Raw genomic sequence first — 17,654 nt, forward strand, 5'->3', positions numbered from 1 at the left:
CATTCTTCTGAATTGCAGTGAATACAGGCCCAGAGCCATCAAACACTATGACAAGCCATTCAATCCTGAATGTTTTGTATCTGAATAAACTTTTGATATCCTCTTTTAATATTACTGACTAGCTTACCTTTGTATTCCATCTTTACCTTCATAATTACTTTTTTAGTTGCCCTCTTGATTTTTAAAATCTTACCATTCCTCTCATTTCCAACTAATTTTTGCTCTATTATATACCATCTCTTTGGCTTTGACTTGTCAGCCACAGTTGTTTCATCCTGCCTCGAGAATGCTTTTTTCCTTGGGCTGTATGTATCTTGCGCCTTCCAAATTGCTCCCAGAAATTCCACCCATTACTGCTCTGTCATCATCCCTGCCAGTGTTCTTTTCCAATCCATTCTGGCCAACATCTCTCTCATACCTCTATAATTCCATTTTATTCCACTGTAATACTGGTACACCTGACTTCAGCTTCTTCTCAAATTTCAGGGTAAATTCAATCATATTATGGTCATTTTCACCTAAGGGTTCTTTGATCTTAAGCTCTCTAATCAATTCTAGTTTATTGCACAACACCCAATCCAGAATAGCTGATCCCTTGGTGGGCTCAACCACGAGCTGCTCTAAAAAGCCAACTCAGGCATTCTAGAAATCCACTGCCCTCCCTACCCCCCCCCCCCCCCCCCCCTGGAATCCAGCACCAACCTGATTTTCCCAATCTACCTGCATATTGAAATCCCCTGTGTCTACTGTAACACTATTTTCTATCACCTGTTGTAATGTGTAGACCACATCCTTATTACTGTTTGGGTGTCTTTTTACCCCTGCAGTTCCTTAGCTCTGTTCACAATGATTCAACGCCTTCTGACTTTATAATCACCTCTTTTTAATTATTTTATTTCATTCAGAGCAACACTTCCCCCTTTGCCTTCTTGCCTGTCCTTCTGATACAAAGTGTATACTTAGCCATTAACCTCCTAGCTAAAATCTTCTTTCAGCCATAATTCAATAATGCATACAACTTCACAAATGCCAATCTGCATCTGTGCTAAATGGAATACAAATTTTCAACATAATCAATAACGAGACAAATCATGCAGTAAGTGGTGACCATTTTGATCACAATGAATCTACATCTCACAAATGTGCTCATTTGGCTAACTTGTTTAAAAACAAGTTACAAAGGAAAAAAACAGGACAAGTTCTGACTGCAAACTAGCAGCTGTAATTGGAAATCCTGCATGCAGTACTGTCCCACTTAGCTTATATAATACCCTTGAGAAAATGTACAAAGGAGTCAATCATGATTAGAATGTGTGAAGTAGATCAACAGAATAGAATTAATTTCAAAATCAAGCTAACATATTTTGCATAAATTCAATATTTTTATTATGATTCACTTTCATCAATCATGTGTTTTTCCATTTTTGTTCTCATTGCATAAACAAAATTGCACTAAATATGGAACTGAGAAAGAATTTATTTTATATGCAAATTACAGATGAGCACGGATTTAACATTGTGTAAAAAGAGAAAAATCTCATCTCCAGCATTTACAAAGCCTGTGGGTCAGCTGTTATTTCTGAACCATATAAAGTCATTGATACTGGTAGGTACAGTACTTTCCACACCGGCTGACTTATTCTTGTATACAGCTCATGTGAAGTCCAGTTGGATATCAACTTCAATTGCTAGTACTAGTTAACTGCATAAAATGTTCAATCCTAACCATACCCTGTTTTTTAAATTCATTTCCAAAAAAAAAGCAAGGGCATTCTTTTATCCATTAAGTAAAATTTTAATATTCAAAATATTTTTTCTTCTGGCAAATTTCCAATGTGTCAGGGCTGACATTTTAGACCTGCATCAGTTTGTCTCTGGCATGATCCCAAAAGAACACAATGTGAATATGATGCAGTAATCTGCACTTTCAACTCTGCAGTGTTAAAGTGTTTGGGAATTTCCTGAACAAATTACCTGTCTAAAGAAGGTGGGAAATCTCTGGATAGATATTCCTTTTGATTGATAACGTCAAACTGATTTCTGTTGTAGAACTGGACCTTGGGCATGTGTAACTCTAAAACATGCTAGAACCTCAGGGTTGATCTAGGGAAAAAATTGTAATTTATGAAGTAAAGAAATGACAAAGTATCCAAATACAGAAGGTCCCAGGTTTGCTTCTTTCCACAGCATTAATAACTTTCAAGATCCAAAGAGCCTGAAAGGAAACAAAGGAATAACTTGATCAACTATGTTACTGACAAAATTAATTCCTTTTAAAGCTGCTTGTTTTTACACGGCTACTTACAGAGCTATAAAGTGCCCTGGTGATAAGGCAAACCTGGTGTATATCTTTCATTTATATTCTCATGAAAGCTCAAATTCACAAGTCACATTTATGTTCTCAGTATTGGTAAATATAGCAATTATCCAGCGTAAAACAAGATGCCACAAACAACCATGATTAATAACTGAAAATCTGTCTAATGTTGGCTTTGTTCCGAGATTACTAGGACTGTAGTTATTATGAGATACTGAATTCCCATTCTCTATTCTGAGCAGAGCCAGACAATCTTTTATGTCCACTCAAGAAGGAAGATAAATCTTCAGTTCAATGACTGACTTAAACCACGATCTCCTTAGCATTGCACTGAAACAGTGTGAATGGTGGCTCGCAACTCTGAAGTTCACTGGTAAATAGGCATCCGCTAGTCTCGAGAGACCATGGATTTGTGACTTGGAAAGTTTCCAGGGCGCAGGCCTGGGCAGGTTGTATGGGAGACCAGCAGTTGCCCTTGCTGCAAGCATCCCCTCTCCACGCCACCGATGTTGTCCAAGGGAAGGGCAAAGGCTGGTACAGCTTGGCACCAGTGTCGTCACAGAGCAATGTGTGGTTAAGTGCCTTGCTCAAGGACACAACACTCTAAGGCTTGAACTAGTGACCTTAACCACTTGGCCATGCGCCAACACCATCAGAATTTATTCTAGTTCTCCAATCACTGGTTACAATCAACTCAGAATCTAGAATGATGTTGAATGAAGACCATCTCAAAGTTGTCACTGCCACCCACCCTCTTCATGACTCAAGAGTTCAGGAAACCTGAAGGAAAGTTGTCACCATTACCCAATCTCACCTCTATGTGACTGCTCTCCACACCATCTGGTTTGATTTTAACAGCTGAAATGTGTTAGCAAGCCACTGCAATTAGTTCAGTACTGTAGCCCAAAGAAATTAGAGGTATCGAAATGCTGGTCTCATTAACAATGTTAAGCTCCAAGTGAAGCTTTACTCTGGATGTTCTCAATACTATTATACCTGCCTCGACCACTTCCTCTGGTAGCTCATTCCATATAAACACCTGTGTGAAAAAGGTCTCTTGTCAGGTTCCTTTTAAATCTTATCCCTCTCATCCTAAATTTATGCCCCCTTGCTTTGGACTCCCTTATCCTGGGGAAAACTACACAGGATAGGCAATTTGGAAGTATTTGACTCACACTCCTCATGTTTCTGTGTTCCAGCTGGACTGAAAAAAGTTACACTTATGGCATTTAATCTTTTACTGGTCACAATGAGATGTAGTCTTCTATATACACTGAGCTGCTGCTAATAAGATGCCAGGCCAAGGTTGTCTTGTTTCCTGCTGGTCATTAGAGTTGGGAACATAGACTGGGAGCACATGGTTTATGGACTTAAGCATTGTATATCTGTAAACTACAGCATCAACTTATTTGTGTTCTATCAATCAAAATACAACATGAATTATGCAAGATGATGTTAGGACAAGTAACTGAACAACTGGCAGACAGGATATTAAGTGTACCATAACTGTTTTAGAGGGAGTTCCAGATATCAGGGTTAGGCTAGCTGAAGGCACAGTGCCAGAGGTGCAAGTCTGTACAAAGCTTTCCCATCAGAGATTAGTAAATCAGGATTGGTAACTTACCACAGACACATATCCTGTTGGACTTGAATAGATTTTTAAAACTAAAATTTTGACAGGTTGGAACTAAAATTTTGATAGGTTGCAAAGCTTAACTGATTACTCAATTTTATTTGGTAATCTAGATAAGATGAAACAAGGTCTTACTGAGCAACTTTAAAAATCAGTGACTTGATAATTATAAGCAATTTCCTTCAAAACAGAATCGCTGAGGATGAAAACCAGTTTCTGGACTTACACAATCATACAGAACATCATGAAGATATTCCACAGGGCAATGAAGATCCGGAAGTAACGCAGACTCAGCAGAAATTCTCTTATGTTATCACCTGAGAAAAGTCAATTATCATCAATAAATTACAGCAACTTTCAAGTTGGCTCTCATTTACATCTCCAGAACCATATGAGCATTGGAAAACTTTTCCAAACATTTGATCTGGGAATAATTTCTTTATATGCATAGACCAGTGGCCCAGCTAATAAGAGTTGCTGCCTCACAGCTCCCATGACTGGATTCAATCCTGATGTCCAGTAGTACATGGAGTCTGCACGTTGTCATTGTGACTTCCTTCATGCCAACAAATTATGACATTGGAATTTGTTGTAATGAGGAGACACAACACAATATTCTACTCTGGAGACAGGTGTTAAGAGCATGTATGGGGCCCAGTGCAGGGATAACCACATCATATGTTAAGTGCTCTAATTGTGTACAATACAATGAAAAGACAGTTTTAATGTGAGTGAAATAAATAATGAATATGTCAAATCACCTTGCCCTATTGTCCTGTTTATTGTAATACCTGCACTGTTTTGTGCACTTTATGCAGTCCTGGGTAGGTCTGTAGTCTAGTGTAGTTGTGTGTTTTTCTTCTCTGTGTTGTTTTTTTACGTAGTTCAGTCTAGTTTTTGTACTGTGTCATGTTAACATCATGGTCCTGAAAAACATTGTCTCATTTTTACTTTGTACTGTACCAGCAGTTATGGTCGAAATGACAATAAAAGTGACTTGACTTGATTTGACTAAACACTCGAAGGAAGAAAATCAATAGTATTTTCCAAATGTCAAAGTACAATGAAGGAGAATGAAAAAGGTTGAGAGAAAACTTATTTGGTTGCTCACCAGTTAGTCCTCCGCAACTGTGTTTATCTTACTGGTGAGAGATTGCTCCTCCCTTTTAAAGTCCTTAAAATTTATACTCAGTGGCCAGTTTAAATACAGGAATGGAACCCAGTGTAGTCCTGAACTGCTGTAGCCCAGCTACTTCTAGGTTTAACATGTTGTGCATTCAGAGATGCTCTTCTACACACCCATGGTTATTTGCATTACCTTCTTCTCAGCTTGAACCATACGGCCACGCTCCTCTAATCTTTCTCATTAAGAATGCTTTCTACACACAGAACTGCCACTCACTGGATTTTTTTTGTACCATTCACTATAGACTGTTGTGAATGAAAATCTCAGGAGATCAGCAGTTTCTGACACACTTAAACCACCCCATCTGGCAACCATTCCACAGTCAATGTCAGTTAATCCATATGTCTTCCGCATTCTGATGTTTGGTCTGAACAACTGAACTTCTCGACCATTTCTGCATGCTTTTATGCATTGAATAGCTGCCACATGATTGGCTGATTAGGTATTTGCATTAATGAGTAAGTGTATGTATTTAAGTGACCACTGAATCTTAGATCAAGCATCTGGCCAGTTGACTAATCCCTTCAAGTATGCTTTGAAGCCAAAGTTTTAAAAAAGCTGCTGTGATCCTCACTGGGGCAATATCAAAGCAAATGAGTACATAGAATTTGTCAAGAAATTAAGTTCCATAAGTCAATGACTGGGCTTCTAGAAACATAGAAAACCTACAGCACAATACAGGCCCTTCGGCCCACAAAGCTGTGCCAAACATGTCCTTACCCTAGAACTACCTAGGCTTACCCATAGCCCTCTATTTTTCTAAGTTCCATGTATCCATCCAGGAGTCTTTCGTTACCACTTCTACCGCCACCGCCAGCAGCCCATTCCACACACTCACCACTCTCCGTGTAAAAAAAAAACTTACCCCTGACATCTCCTCTACCTACTTCCAAGCACCTTAAAACTATGCCCTCTTGTGCTAGCCACTTCAGCCCTGGGAAAAAGCCTCTGACTATCCACACGATCAATGCCTCTCATCATCTTATACACCTCTATCAGGTCACCTCTCATCCTCTGTCGCTCCAAGGAGAAAAGGCTGAGTTCCTGTAGTGAGGCAACCAGAATTGAGCACAGTACTCCAAGTGGGGTCTGACCAGGGTCCTATATAGCTGCAACATTACCTCTCGGCTCTTAAACTCAATCCCATGATAGATGAAGGCCAATGAACCATATGCCTTCTTAACCACAGTCAACCCGTCCAGCTGCTCTGAGCATCCTATGGACTCGGACCCCAAGATCCCTCGGATCCTCCACACTGGCAAGAGTCTTGCCATCATATGCTATATTCAGAAATGCTATATTCTGCCATCATATTTGACCTACCATAATGAACCACTTCACACTTATCTGTGTTGAACTCCATCTGCCACTTCTCAGCCCAGTTTTGCATCCTATCAATGTCCGGCTGTAACCTCTGACAGCCCTCCACACTATCCACAACACCTCCAACCTTTGTGTCATCAGCAAATTTACTAACCCATCCCTCCACTTCCTTATCCAGTTCATTTATAAAAATCACAAACAGTAGGGGTCCCAGAACCCTACTGAGGCACAACACTGGTCACCAACCTCCATTCAGAATATGACCCATCTACAACCACTCTTTGCCTTCTGTGGGCAAGCCAGTTCTGTATCCACAAAGCAATGTCCCCTTGGATCCCATGCCTCCTTACTTTCTCAATAAGCCTTGCAAGGGGTACCTTGTCAAATGCCTGATCTGATATTAACTTTTCACAAATCCTGCCTGACGAGCTGAGTAGTTCCAGCATATTTATATAAGAACCGCTTTTTATTACCCTTAATATACCCCATGTTTGTATAATTGCAAATCTCCCATTCACACTTTAAGAGTTCCTTTTTAACTCTCCTGGTCAGTGGACTAATTCTAGGGGCCAACAGAGAGAATGTTATAATACACACAAGTTTAGAGCTACAACAAGAAAGAAAGCCTCAGCAAGTATGCAGGGAAATAAAACAAGGTGTTGCTCAGCATTGAAACTGTACACCAACAAAATATAATTGATACAAATGGCATCCAACAAAATAGAAGCAGATAGGAAAGTGGTATGGTTACTGGTAAGTACAGTTCTTTGGCAAATGTTTGAGAGAAATAGCTTCAGGAGCTATTGGAGACAGCACCAGACACACATAATCAAAACTCATGCAAATTAGCATTTATTTTAAAGCTGTAAGCTGAGAGGGTGTATTTAGACTACGACAATCAACCACACAAGAAGTTTGAGGTTTGTAAACAAAACTACGTTCATGGGGGGGGGGGGGGGGGAGGAAGAGAATCAAAAATATAGAGAAATAATGATTTGTAGGTTGGAAGACTGTAACTCCTGAGGTCCTTCAGGGAATGGTGCTGAGCAAGAATGCTACTCACAAGCCATGTCAATGTGAAAAGGGCTCAAATTTAATGCATCCACTTTTAATGGCATTACACACCTGGCTTTCAGTGGGTGTTAGAGAATAATGCAGGGAGGCAGACAGACCAAGTGCTGCAAAAGTTTACTGGATTAATTCCTGGGATAGATGGAATGTTCCATGAGGACAGATTAAGCAGACTACACCTATATTCTCTGGAGTTTAGAAGAATAAGACATGATCTCATTGAAACATAGCATTCTTATGGGGATTGACACATACATACAAGGATTATATTTCCTCTGAAGATAAAAAAAATCTGGATATTGGAATCTGAAATAAAAACAAAATCTGGAAACATTCAGCAAGTCAGGCAGCATCTGTGGAAAAACATTTCAGGTTTCAGGACTGGGTTCCTTTCACAGAAATGGAAGGGAGAGAGGGATTGGTAGAATAATATGAATATCTCTAATAAGGCAAGGTCAACTGAGTTAAAGTGGCAGTTAGAAGCACAATATGCTTGTCTTATTATGCATTGTTGATAGCAAAGCTGTGGAACATGCCCAGCCCACTAGACTACATGAATAGAAAAACTGAGCAAAAACAATGACTAGCAGAAATGGCTGAGTTTGATATCGAAAGAGTGAATTACCTTAAGTCGGACCTTTTAAGCTGGAACATGCTCAGTTAAAAATGAGATACAGCTTGCATTAGGAATTGTACAGGAGTTCAAAGACAGATTGGTCAGATGTAAATGGAATTAATATTGCAAGGAACCAACAGCTCAGTCACTTTTGATAACTTAATGAAGATGCTCCACAAAGATATTATCCCTTTTCTCTGTTTGGTTTCTCTAATATAGGGGAAGCCACATTATGAACATGGAATACAGTACACTAGATTGGAACGTGGTACTCTAGCATCACTGATTCACATGAAAACTGCTTCTCAGGATGGTGGGAAGAGGTGAAAGTACAGGAAGTGATTGGTGGGGACAGAAAGATGGGTTTAGAAGTCACAAAAATCCATTCAAAATGCTGAAAAGGGAGGGAAAGGTATTTATGTCTGATGGTGGGACCTTGTTGAAGCTGACATAAGTTGCAAAGCAAAGACTGGTGAGGTGAGTGAGGCCCGGGAGAACTTATTGCCCTGCCCATATGAAGAGGAAACGAGATGAGATGTGGTCAAGGATTCTAGCTGAGGTGTCTAGAACATAAGCACCTGACCACTGAGGTTTGTTGAGGCAATAAATCAACTGCGATATCAGTACAGGCAGTCCCCGGGTTACATACAAGTTCTGTTCCTGAGTCCATCTTTAAGTGGGATTTGTACGCGTCGGAACAAGTACATCCAGTATTATTTAGCGTCAGTCAAACGTTTGTCTTAGTATATAGTGTATAGTTTACCTTTCTATGCATATAAAATACTTAAGAAACGTATGTATTCCAATAATTAAACCACTGTGTTGCTTAGTAATAATTGTAGCTTTCATCAGGGCAGGGCATTTCAAATACTCCATTATTCTCACTTTATCCTTTAAAATTGTTCCGATCATTGACCGACTGTAGCCTAACACTTTTCCAATGACCGATGGCATTTCACCTCTTTCCAAATGCTTTATTATTTCCACTTTATTTACAATCGCATTCGCTTCCTGTCAATGGAACAGAAACACTGCGGGCGGCGGGTCCCAAGCTCTGCCGGCTCCCGAGGTCCGCTGGGTCCTAAGGACCACTGCACTGAGACAGGCTAAATGGGACCAGTGGGGGCTGTGCTGGGTTTGGGTATTTGATCCTCCACAATATTCCGTGTGGGAATTTAGACTGGAGGTGGCTGTGGTTTTTTTATGAGGTCGAGTTGCGAGCTCGAAATCAACCCGGCATGGATGGTATGGGAGTCACTGGATCAACATCAGCCTGGCACAGGAGCGGTTTGTCACTGGATTGAACTCGCGAACCTCCGTTCTCTAGCCCGGCGCTGATCTCACTGCGCCATCAGCCGACCGGAAAGGGGGGCGGCGGGGTCAGGGTGAACCTTATTAAGAAAAATTTAAGCCAAATACAAAGTTAAACACTCAACACAGTGTCAATGGCAATGAATTAAAATGGCAGACAGTGTTCTGCTTCCTTGGTTCGTAAGTACGAGTTGTCCTTAAGTCAGATGTTCGTAACTCGGGGAATGCCTGTAAATGGTAAAGTAAGGATGACAGCAGAATACTGTTTCTTATGCTTATAGCATCCTCTCCCATTATCAGCAGATGCAGTACTGTACAGGCAGCCCTAGGACTAAGTTCCAACCCTAAGAACCATTTGTAACCTCAACAGTTCATAACACTGTGGGGGAGGATCACAGAAACAGCTGTGATGGGAAACAGATCAGGGGCAGGAAGTGCAGCGGTCCTCACCGACTCAGAGAATCTGCTTTCTGTCCCCAGTTCTGCTCAGCTCACTGATTGTTGTGGCTCAGTGGATAAAGGTACAAGGACATTTTCCCACCCAGCAGATGTCTGGAGCCCTAGAGCAGTCGACAAATCTGTTCCCATCCATCCCACCCTTTTTCCAAATGCTTTTTTGTTTGTACGGGATATCCATGTCAGGCGTTCATGACCTGGTGTGGACCCTGTATTTAGTTTATTTGTTGCATGAGTTTAAGAAACTGCATAATCTAACATGTGACTGAAGACAAAATAACAATCCAAAATGGAAGTAAACTGCAACTGCTTCCTTCCTTCATTGGTGTATAAGAGATTGTGTTGATTAGAAGTCACTAAGGAATCAGATTTCAACTGTTGCCAGGTAAATTACTCCCCTCCTTCCATTTAGTAGTGACTGAAGCAGGGCTACAGCTGGAGCACAGATTCTAGCAATTCTCTGGAGGTGTAGGAGGAGGAAAAGCAACAGAATGAACAAAGATTTGGGAGAAGGCAATGGAGGTGGTGGCAAGGAAGCATACTTTAAACAAAATAACAGAGTTAAGATAACAAAACATGGATTTCAGAAAGTTAAATGGTTGGAATAGATCCAGAAAACAATTAATTCAATCAACTACACCTGCTGTGAAAAGTGCTCTGCTGTGGCCTGAGTGGCTTTCTTCCCATACAGTGCCTTGAAAAAGTATTCATACCCCACAACTACTTTCACATTTTACTGTCTCATTTTCTAAATTTAAAATATACTGAAGTAGAATTTTTGAGCTAATCTACAAAACATTTTGCATCATTTCAAATCAAAAGAAAAATTTCAAAACTTGTCAACAATTTACTAAAAAAATTAAAAACCAGAATTGTGAGTTGAAAAAGTATTCATGCCCTTTAGTGTAATTACTACACTAACTTTCCTCAGGTGCAATACCTTACCAACTCACCCAATTTGTTGATGTAGAATATTGGAGGATCATCTGTTTTCAATGAATTCATAAGAATAAATACACCCTCTCTCTGTAAAGTCCAACTGTATGATGGATTTTCAACAGACCAAAATGAAAACAAAAGAGCATTCAAGACAAGTTGGGGAAATGATAATAAAGAAGCATAAATCTGGGGAAGGGTACAAGACCATCTCAAAGGCACTGAACATACCTCGGAGTTCAATGTAGTCCATCATGAAAAAGCGGAAAAATATGAAACCACAGCCACTCTAAACTCAGTCACCGGAAAAGTATGGCACTTGTAAGAGAAGCAACTGTGATGCTAACACTCACTCTGAGTGAGCTGCTAAAGTAAGGAGCTCCAATTGGAGATGAAGTTCATGACTCCACAATCTCTAAAACCTTGCACAAAAAGGGTATTTATGAAAGAGTGGTAAAGAAGAAGCCCTGGCTAAAAAATAAAGTGTATACTTGCCTGTAAAGACTTTGCAAAATGTCACTTAGAAGATACTCTAAAGAAGTGGAAGAATGTCTTGTAGTCCAATAAGACTATAGTGGAAATTTTTGGCCTCAACACTAAGCAGTACATGTGGCATAAATCTAATACTGTGCATCAGCCAGGTAATGCTATCCCTACTGTAACGTATGATGGAGGTAGCATTTTGCTATGGGGCTGCTTTTCAGCATCAGGGACTGGAAATCTGATCAGGATTGATGGGAAGATGAATGCTACTAAATAGATCTTGGATAAAAACCTGCTAGCCTCTGTCAGAAAGCTTAAACTGGAGAGGAAGTTCATCTTTCAGCAGGACAGCGACCCAAACCATACTGCCAGAGCAACCATGGAGTGACTTCAAATGGAAAAAAAATTTATGTCCTTGAGTGGCCCAGTCAGAGTCCTGACCTTAACTTGATCAAACAGTTCTGGCAAGATCTCAAGGTTGCTGTCCTCTGCTAGTCCCCAACTAACCAGGCACAGTTTGAAAAGTTTTGCAAGGAAGAATAGGCAAATCTTTCTCCATTACGTTGTGCAAAGCTAATGGTTTTCTATCCAAAATAAAATTACTGGCTGTAATAGCTGGAGAGGTAGTTCAACTCAGTACTGAACAAAGAGGGATAAATACTTCTGAACAGCTGACATTGAATTTTTAGTTTTTCATGCTTTACAATTTTCTCGGGTTTTTTTGGGCTCTATTGTGAGAGAAGAAGCATGTGATTCGCAATTTAAAATTCTGTTAATTGACCAAAATCTCTGGTTGTAATACTCATGTGAACAAAGGTTGGGGGGTCAATACTTTTATAAGGCATTGTATCTGGTTAACCCAGTGCACAATCAATGGCTGAGTGTAATGTGCCCACAATCTCCACCAGACCTAAAGTGTATGTCCATTGTTATTTAGTGAATAGATATGTAGAAACCACCTGCTTTATCACCTCATCTAATCAAAGGGGAAAAGTGAAATGGATGGATTGAACTCAACATCTAAGAATTGTGTTTTCACATACTACCGAAATAAAATTTCCTTTGGGTGTCAAATTAATAAAGCAAATTCAACTGAAATAACTGTAGTTCCCAAACACTTCTTACTCTACGTGGCATAACGTGTCAATTACTGAAGCACAAATAGAGTGATGTCATATGCAGATTAACAAAGCATTCAGCCAGAACAGAATACACCTGCCAACAGCCATAAACAAAGATCTCAAGTACTCTATGAAGCAGTTACATCAGCAGAGAATTTTACTAGTTACTTTATCTTGATCCAGATTTTAAGGAGATAAAGAATATTCTAACATTTAATTCAAACCTGGCTGGTTTCAAAATGATTTTTTTTTTGTAATATACATTCCAACCTTTTATGTATCCCTCCCTGGTAGGAGCATGAAAGAAGACTAGAACCAACCAAAGAAAGCTAGAATCAACCACATACATTTGAAATAATGTTATTCTTCCTTCATTAGTTGATGCCAGGGGACTAGAAAATTGCAAATGTCACTTCATTCTTTAAGAAAGGAGGAAGGCAGCAGAAAGGAAATTATAGACTAGTTAGCCTGACCTCAGTGGGTGGGAAGACATTGGAGCAATTGTTATGGATAAGATTATGGAGTACTTGGTGACACAGGACAAGATAGGACAAAATCAGCATGGTTTCCTTAAGGAAAAATCTTGCCTGATGAATCTTGGAATACATTGAGGAGGTAAGTAGGGTAAATAAAAGGGATGCAGAAGGCCTTTGACAAGGTGCCACGCAGGAGGTTGCTAACTAAGTTAAGAGCCCATGGTATTTCAGGGAAGTTACTGGCATGTTCAGAGCTTTGGCTGGTTGGTAGGAGGCAGCAAGTGGGAATAAAATGATCCTTTTCTGATTGGCTGTCAGTGAACAGTGGTGTTCCGCAGGGATTGGTGTTGGGACTGCTTCTTTTTATGCTGTATATCAATGATTTAGATGGCTTGTTGCCAAGTTTGCAGATGATACTAAGATTGGTGGAGGGGCAGGTAGTGTTGAGGAAACAGGTAGGCTGCAAAAGGACTTGGACAGATTAGGGGAATGGGCAAGATAGTGGCAAATAAAATACAATGTTGGAAGATGCATGGTCATGCACTTTGGTAGTAGAAATAAATGTGCAGACTATTTTCTAAATGGGGAGAAAATCCAAAGATCTGAGATGCAAAAGGAATCCTTGCGCAGAACACCCTAAAGGTTAACTTGCAGATTGAGTCAGTGGTGAGGTCTGTAATACAGGAGCAGGGATGTGATGCTGAGGCCTCACCTTGAGTATTGTGAACAGTTTTGGACTCATCTAAAATGTTTTGGCATTGGAGAGGGTTCAGAGGAGGTTCACAAAGATGATTCCAGGAATGAAAGGGTTATTATATGAGGAACATTTGATGACTTTGGATGTGTACTTGCTAGAATTTAAGGATGGAGGGAGGTCTCATTGAAACCTTTCAAATGTTGAAAGGCCTAGACAGTGCAGAGGAAAGGATGTTTCCTATGGTGGGGGAGTCTGGGATAAGAGGGTACAGCCTCAGGATAGAGCGGTGTCCATTTAAAACAGATGCAGAGAAATTGCATTAGCCAGAAGGTGGTGAATTTGGGGAATTAGTTGTCACAGGCAGCTGTGGAGGCCAGGTTGTTGGGTGTATTTAAGGCAAAGCTTGATAGATTGGACATGGCATCAAAGGTTACAGGATGTAAGCTGGGGAATGGGGCTGATGAGGGGAAGAAAAAAGATCAGCTATGACTGAATGGCAGAGCAAACTCGATGGGCCAAATGGCCTAATTCTGCTCCTATTTCTTATGGTCCTTAGATAGAAACACTATCTCATCCTTTAACCCAGCACATTACAATCACCTCAACTCAGTACAAATTCAACAATTTCAAATCATCACATTCCAACCATTTCACACAGATTTCCAGCATTCCTTCCTAATTTCTTTGGCAATTTCAGATAATTACACTGAATTTTCACTTGTGACTTAATGATGGTTTCACTCCATTAGAATTGCTTGTCTTTTATCCCCCTGCCAAACTGTTTTTATCTCAATTAAACCTGATTTGTTAACTTTTCTATCTTGCAGTCTCTCTTTACATTAACTACACTCTCTAATTTTGTGTTATTTACTAATTTCAATAGACAATAGGTGCAGGAGTAGGCCATTTGGCCCTTCGAGCCAGCACCGCCATTCAATGTGATCATGGCTGATCATCCATAATCAGTACCCCATTCCTGCCTTCTCCCCATATACCTTGACTCCGCTAACTTTAAGAGCTCCATCTAACTCTTTCTTGAAAGCATCCAGAGAATTGGCCTCCACTGCCTTCTGGGGCAGAGCATTCCACAGATCCACAACTCTCTGGGTGAAAAAGTTTTTCCTGAACTCCATTCTAAATAGATTACCCCTTATTCTTAAACTGTGGCCTCTGGTTCTGGACTCCCCCAACATCAGGAACATGTTTCCTGCCTCTAGCGTGTCCAATCCCTTAATAATCTTATATGTTTCAATCAGATCCCCTCTCATCCTTCTAAATTCCAGTGTATACAAGCCTAGTTGCTCCAATCTTTCAACATATGACAGTCCCGCCATCCAGGGAATTAACCTCGTGAACCTATGCTGCACTCCCTCAATAGCAAGAATGTCCTTCCTCAAATTTGGAGACCAAAACTGCACACAATACTACAGGTGTGGTCTCACCAGGGCCTTGTACAACTGCAGGAGGACCTTTTTGCTCCTATACTCAATTCCAAATTACTTTCAAATTACACTTGCTATTTTCTAATCCCATTGCTTGTGTAACAGCAGACCCAGCATTGAATCTTGAGGTACACCACTTTGCAGGCTAGGGGGCAGGATAAGCCAGTCAGGTGAGATCCAGCACACCAGACCAAGACGAATAGTATATATACACACTTGTTACATACACCTGTTAGGGTGCATTCTCCAGATACCTTATGAGGTAACCATAGCCTTCAGCCAGGAACAGATGTCATCAGGTGGTTCCCAACCTTCACAGAGTGTTTTGACCCTTAACCACGACACTGTCCAGTTGGTGGGCTGGCAGTGGTGGCCAAATCACTGCCCATCTGCTCCTAGCTTCCAGCTTCCCTCTTCTTGCCTACTCCAAATCCAACAAGAGGCTCGTTCTGCCTCTTCCCCCATCCTACAAGCTGCTTGTTTTTTGCTCCTTTTGTCAGGCCCAGAGCTGACAACAACCGCCATGCTGATTTGGCTGGGAAACCTGAATCATTGAGTGTGTACCTTCAGGCTTCTGTACGTCCTTCCCCACAGTGACAGTGTGAAGTAGGTGGGAATCCTTAATGATGGCTGGAATCTGCCTTCCTAAAGCACCACTCCTTGAAGATGTCTTGGATACTATGGAGGCTGGTACCCATGATAAAGTTGACCTATTTTACAAGTTTCTGCAACTTATTTTGATCTTGTGCAGTAGCTCCCTGCCCCATACCAGGTGGTGATGCAGTCAGAAGGCTCTCCATGATACATTTGTAGAAGTTTGAGTGTTTTAGTTGACAAACCAAATCTCTTCAAACTCTGAGTGAAATATAGCCGCTGTCTTGCCTTCTTTATTACTGCATCAATTTGTTGCATCCAGGTTAGGTCCTCAGAGATACTGACAGCCAGGAAATTGAAAGTGCCCACTCTCTTCACTTCTGATCCCTCTTTAAGGATCGGCTTGTGGTCCTTCATCTTCCCCTTCCTGAAGTCCACAATCAGCTCTTTGGTCTTGCTGACATTGAGTACAAGGTTGCTGCTGCTTCAGCACTCAACTAGCTAGTACATCTTGTTCCTGTATGCCCTATCGTCACCATCTGAAGTTCTGCCAACAATGGTTGTATCATCAGCAAATGTACAGATGCTGTTTGAGCTATGCCTAGCCATACAGTAATGAGAGTAGAACACTGGGCTAAGTACACATCCCTGTGGAGTGTCAGCAAGGTGAAGATGTCATTTCCAATCCACCTCTCCAGTTGCAGAGGGAGGTACACAGGCCTAGGCTTTTCGATCAAGATTGTAGGAATGATAGTATTAAATGCTGAGCTATAGTCTATAAACAGCACCCTGATGTAGGTATTTGCATTGTCCATGTGATCCAAGGCTGTGTGGAGAATCATTGAGATTGCATCTGTTGTAGACACATTGTGGCAATAGGCAAATTGCAATGGGTCCTGGTCCTTCCTGAGGCAAATGTTGATTCCAGCCATGACCAACCTCTCAAAGTACTTCATCACCATAAATATGAGGGGTACTAGGCAATAGTCGCTAAGCAGCTCACACTGTTCTTCTGGGGCACTGGTATAATTGTTACCCTTTTAAAGCAGGTAGGAACATGACTAACAGTGAGTGATTGAAAATGTCTTTGAATACTCCCAGCAGTTGGTTGGCACAGGTTTTCACAGCCCTACCAGGTACAGTTATTGGATCCTGCTTCCTCGTGAGGTGTCAGCTGATGTCGGCCTCTAAGACAGAGATCACAAGGTCACTGGATCCTCATAGCTGCAATTTTGTTTTCCTTTTCAAAATGAGCATAAAAGGCATTGAGCTCATCTGGTAGTGAGGCACTCTTCCATTCATGATGTTGCGTTTTGCTTTGTAGGAAGTATTGGCCTGCAAACCCTGCCAGAGTTGATGTGCATCTGATGTCGCCTCCACCTTCTCCCGGATTTGTTCCTTGCCTCTGGGAATAGCCCTCCACAAATCTTATCTGGTTTCCTTAATACAGATCTAGATCACCAGGCCTAAATATCACAGATTTAGCCCTCAGATTATGAACTTCCTGGTTCATCCACAACTTTTGGTTTGGGAAGGTACAGTAAATTTTCATAGGGACACACACATCCACACTTTTTAACAATGTAAAATCAACAATATCTAACTTGCGCACTGAACTCAGATTAAGCATCAAAAAAAAATTTTAACACCGTCCTGGGAATTATCCAGCATTGGGATTGGGTTTACATCAGGTTTTAATTTTATACTCCTACAGATCTTCAGTGAATGAGGCCTCCATTGGTCAGTCAGTGGATTCGCATGCATGGGCAGTACAATATAGAGAGAAAGCTGTTGCCCATGCAGCAAGCTCCCCCTCTCCATGCATCTGATGAACCTAAAGGAATGGCAGTGACCAATACAATTTGGTACCAGTAGTATCGCAGGAGTTGTGTTGAACTCAAAGTAGGACTCCCTTAGGAACTCCAGCTCCAGATTTTTCCCCTGGGGGTTTACTCCCAAAGCCTTCCCCATGATTGCGTACAACTGCAAGGC

At 41.0% G+C, this 17,654-nt stretch overlaps 1 protein-coding gene across 1 annotated transcript in view; it reads right to left on the reverse strand.

The window, feature by feature from the left end:
• Nucleotides 1-1,360: 1,360 nt before the first annotated feature.
• Nucleotides 1,361-17,654, reverse strand: part of smim7 (small integral membrane protein 7) — a 46,585-nt gene continuing 30,291 nt past the window's right edge. The window contains exons 4-5 of the mRNA XM_073068866.1: nt 4,177-4,267; nt 1,361-2,215 (exon numbers count right to left, since the gene is read on the reverse strand). Of these exons, the coding sequence (XP_072924967.1) occupies nt 2,200-2,215; nt 4,177-4,267 (107 nt within the window). The 3' untranslated portion in view covers nt 1,361-2,199. The remainder of the gene's footprint in view (nt 2,216-4,176; nt 4,268-17,654) is intronic.

The sequence above is a fragment of the Hemitrygon akajei genome, chromosome 16 (genome assembly GCF_048418815.1).
Source record: "Hemitrygon akajei chromosome 16, sHemAka1.3, whole genome shotgun sequence".
NCBI lineage: Eukaryota > Metazoa > Chordata > Chondrichthyes > Myliobatiformes > Dasyatidae > Hemitrygon > Hemitrygon akajei.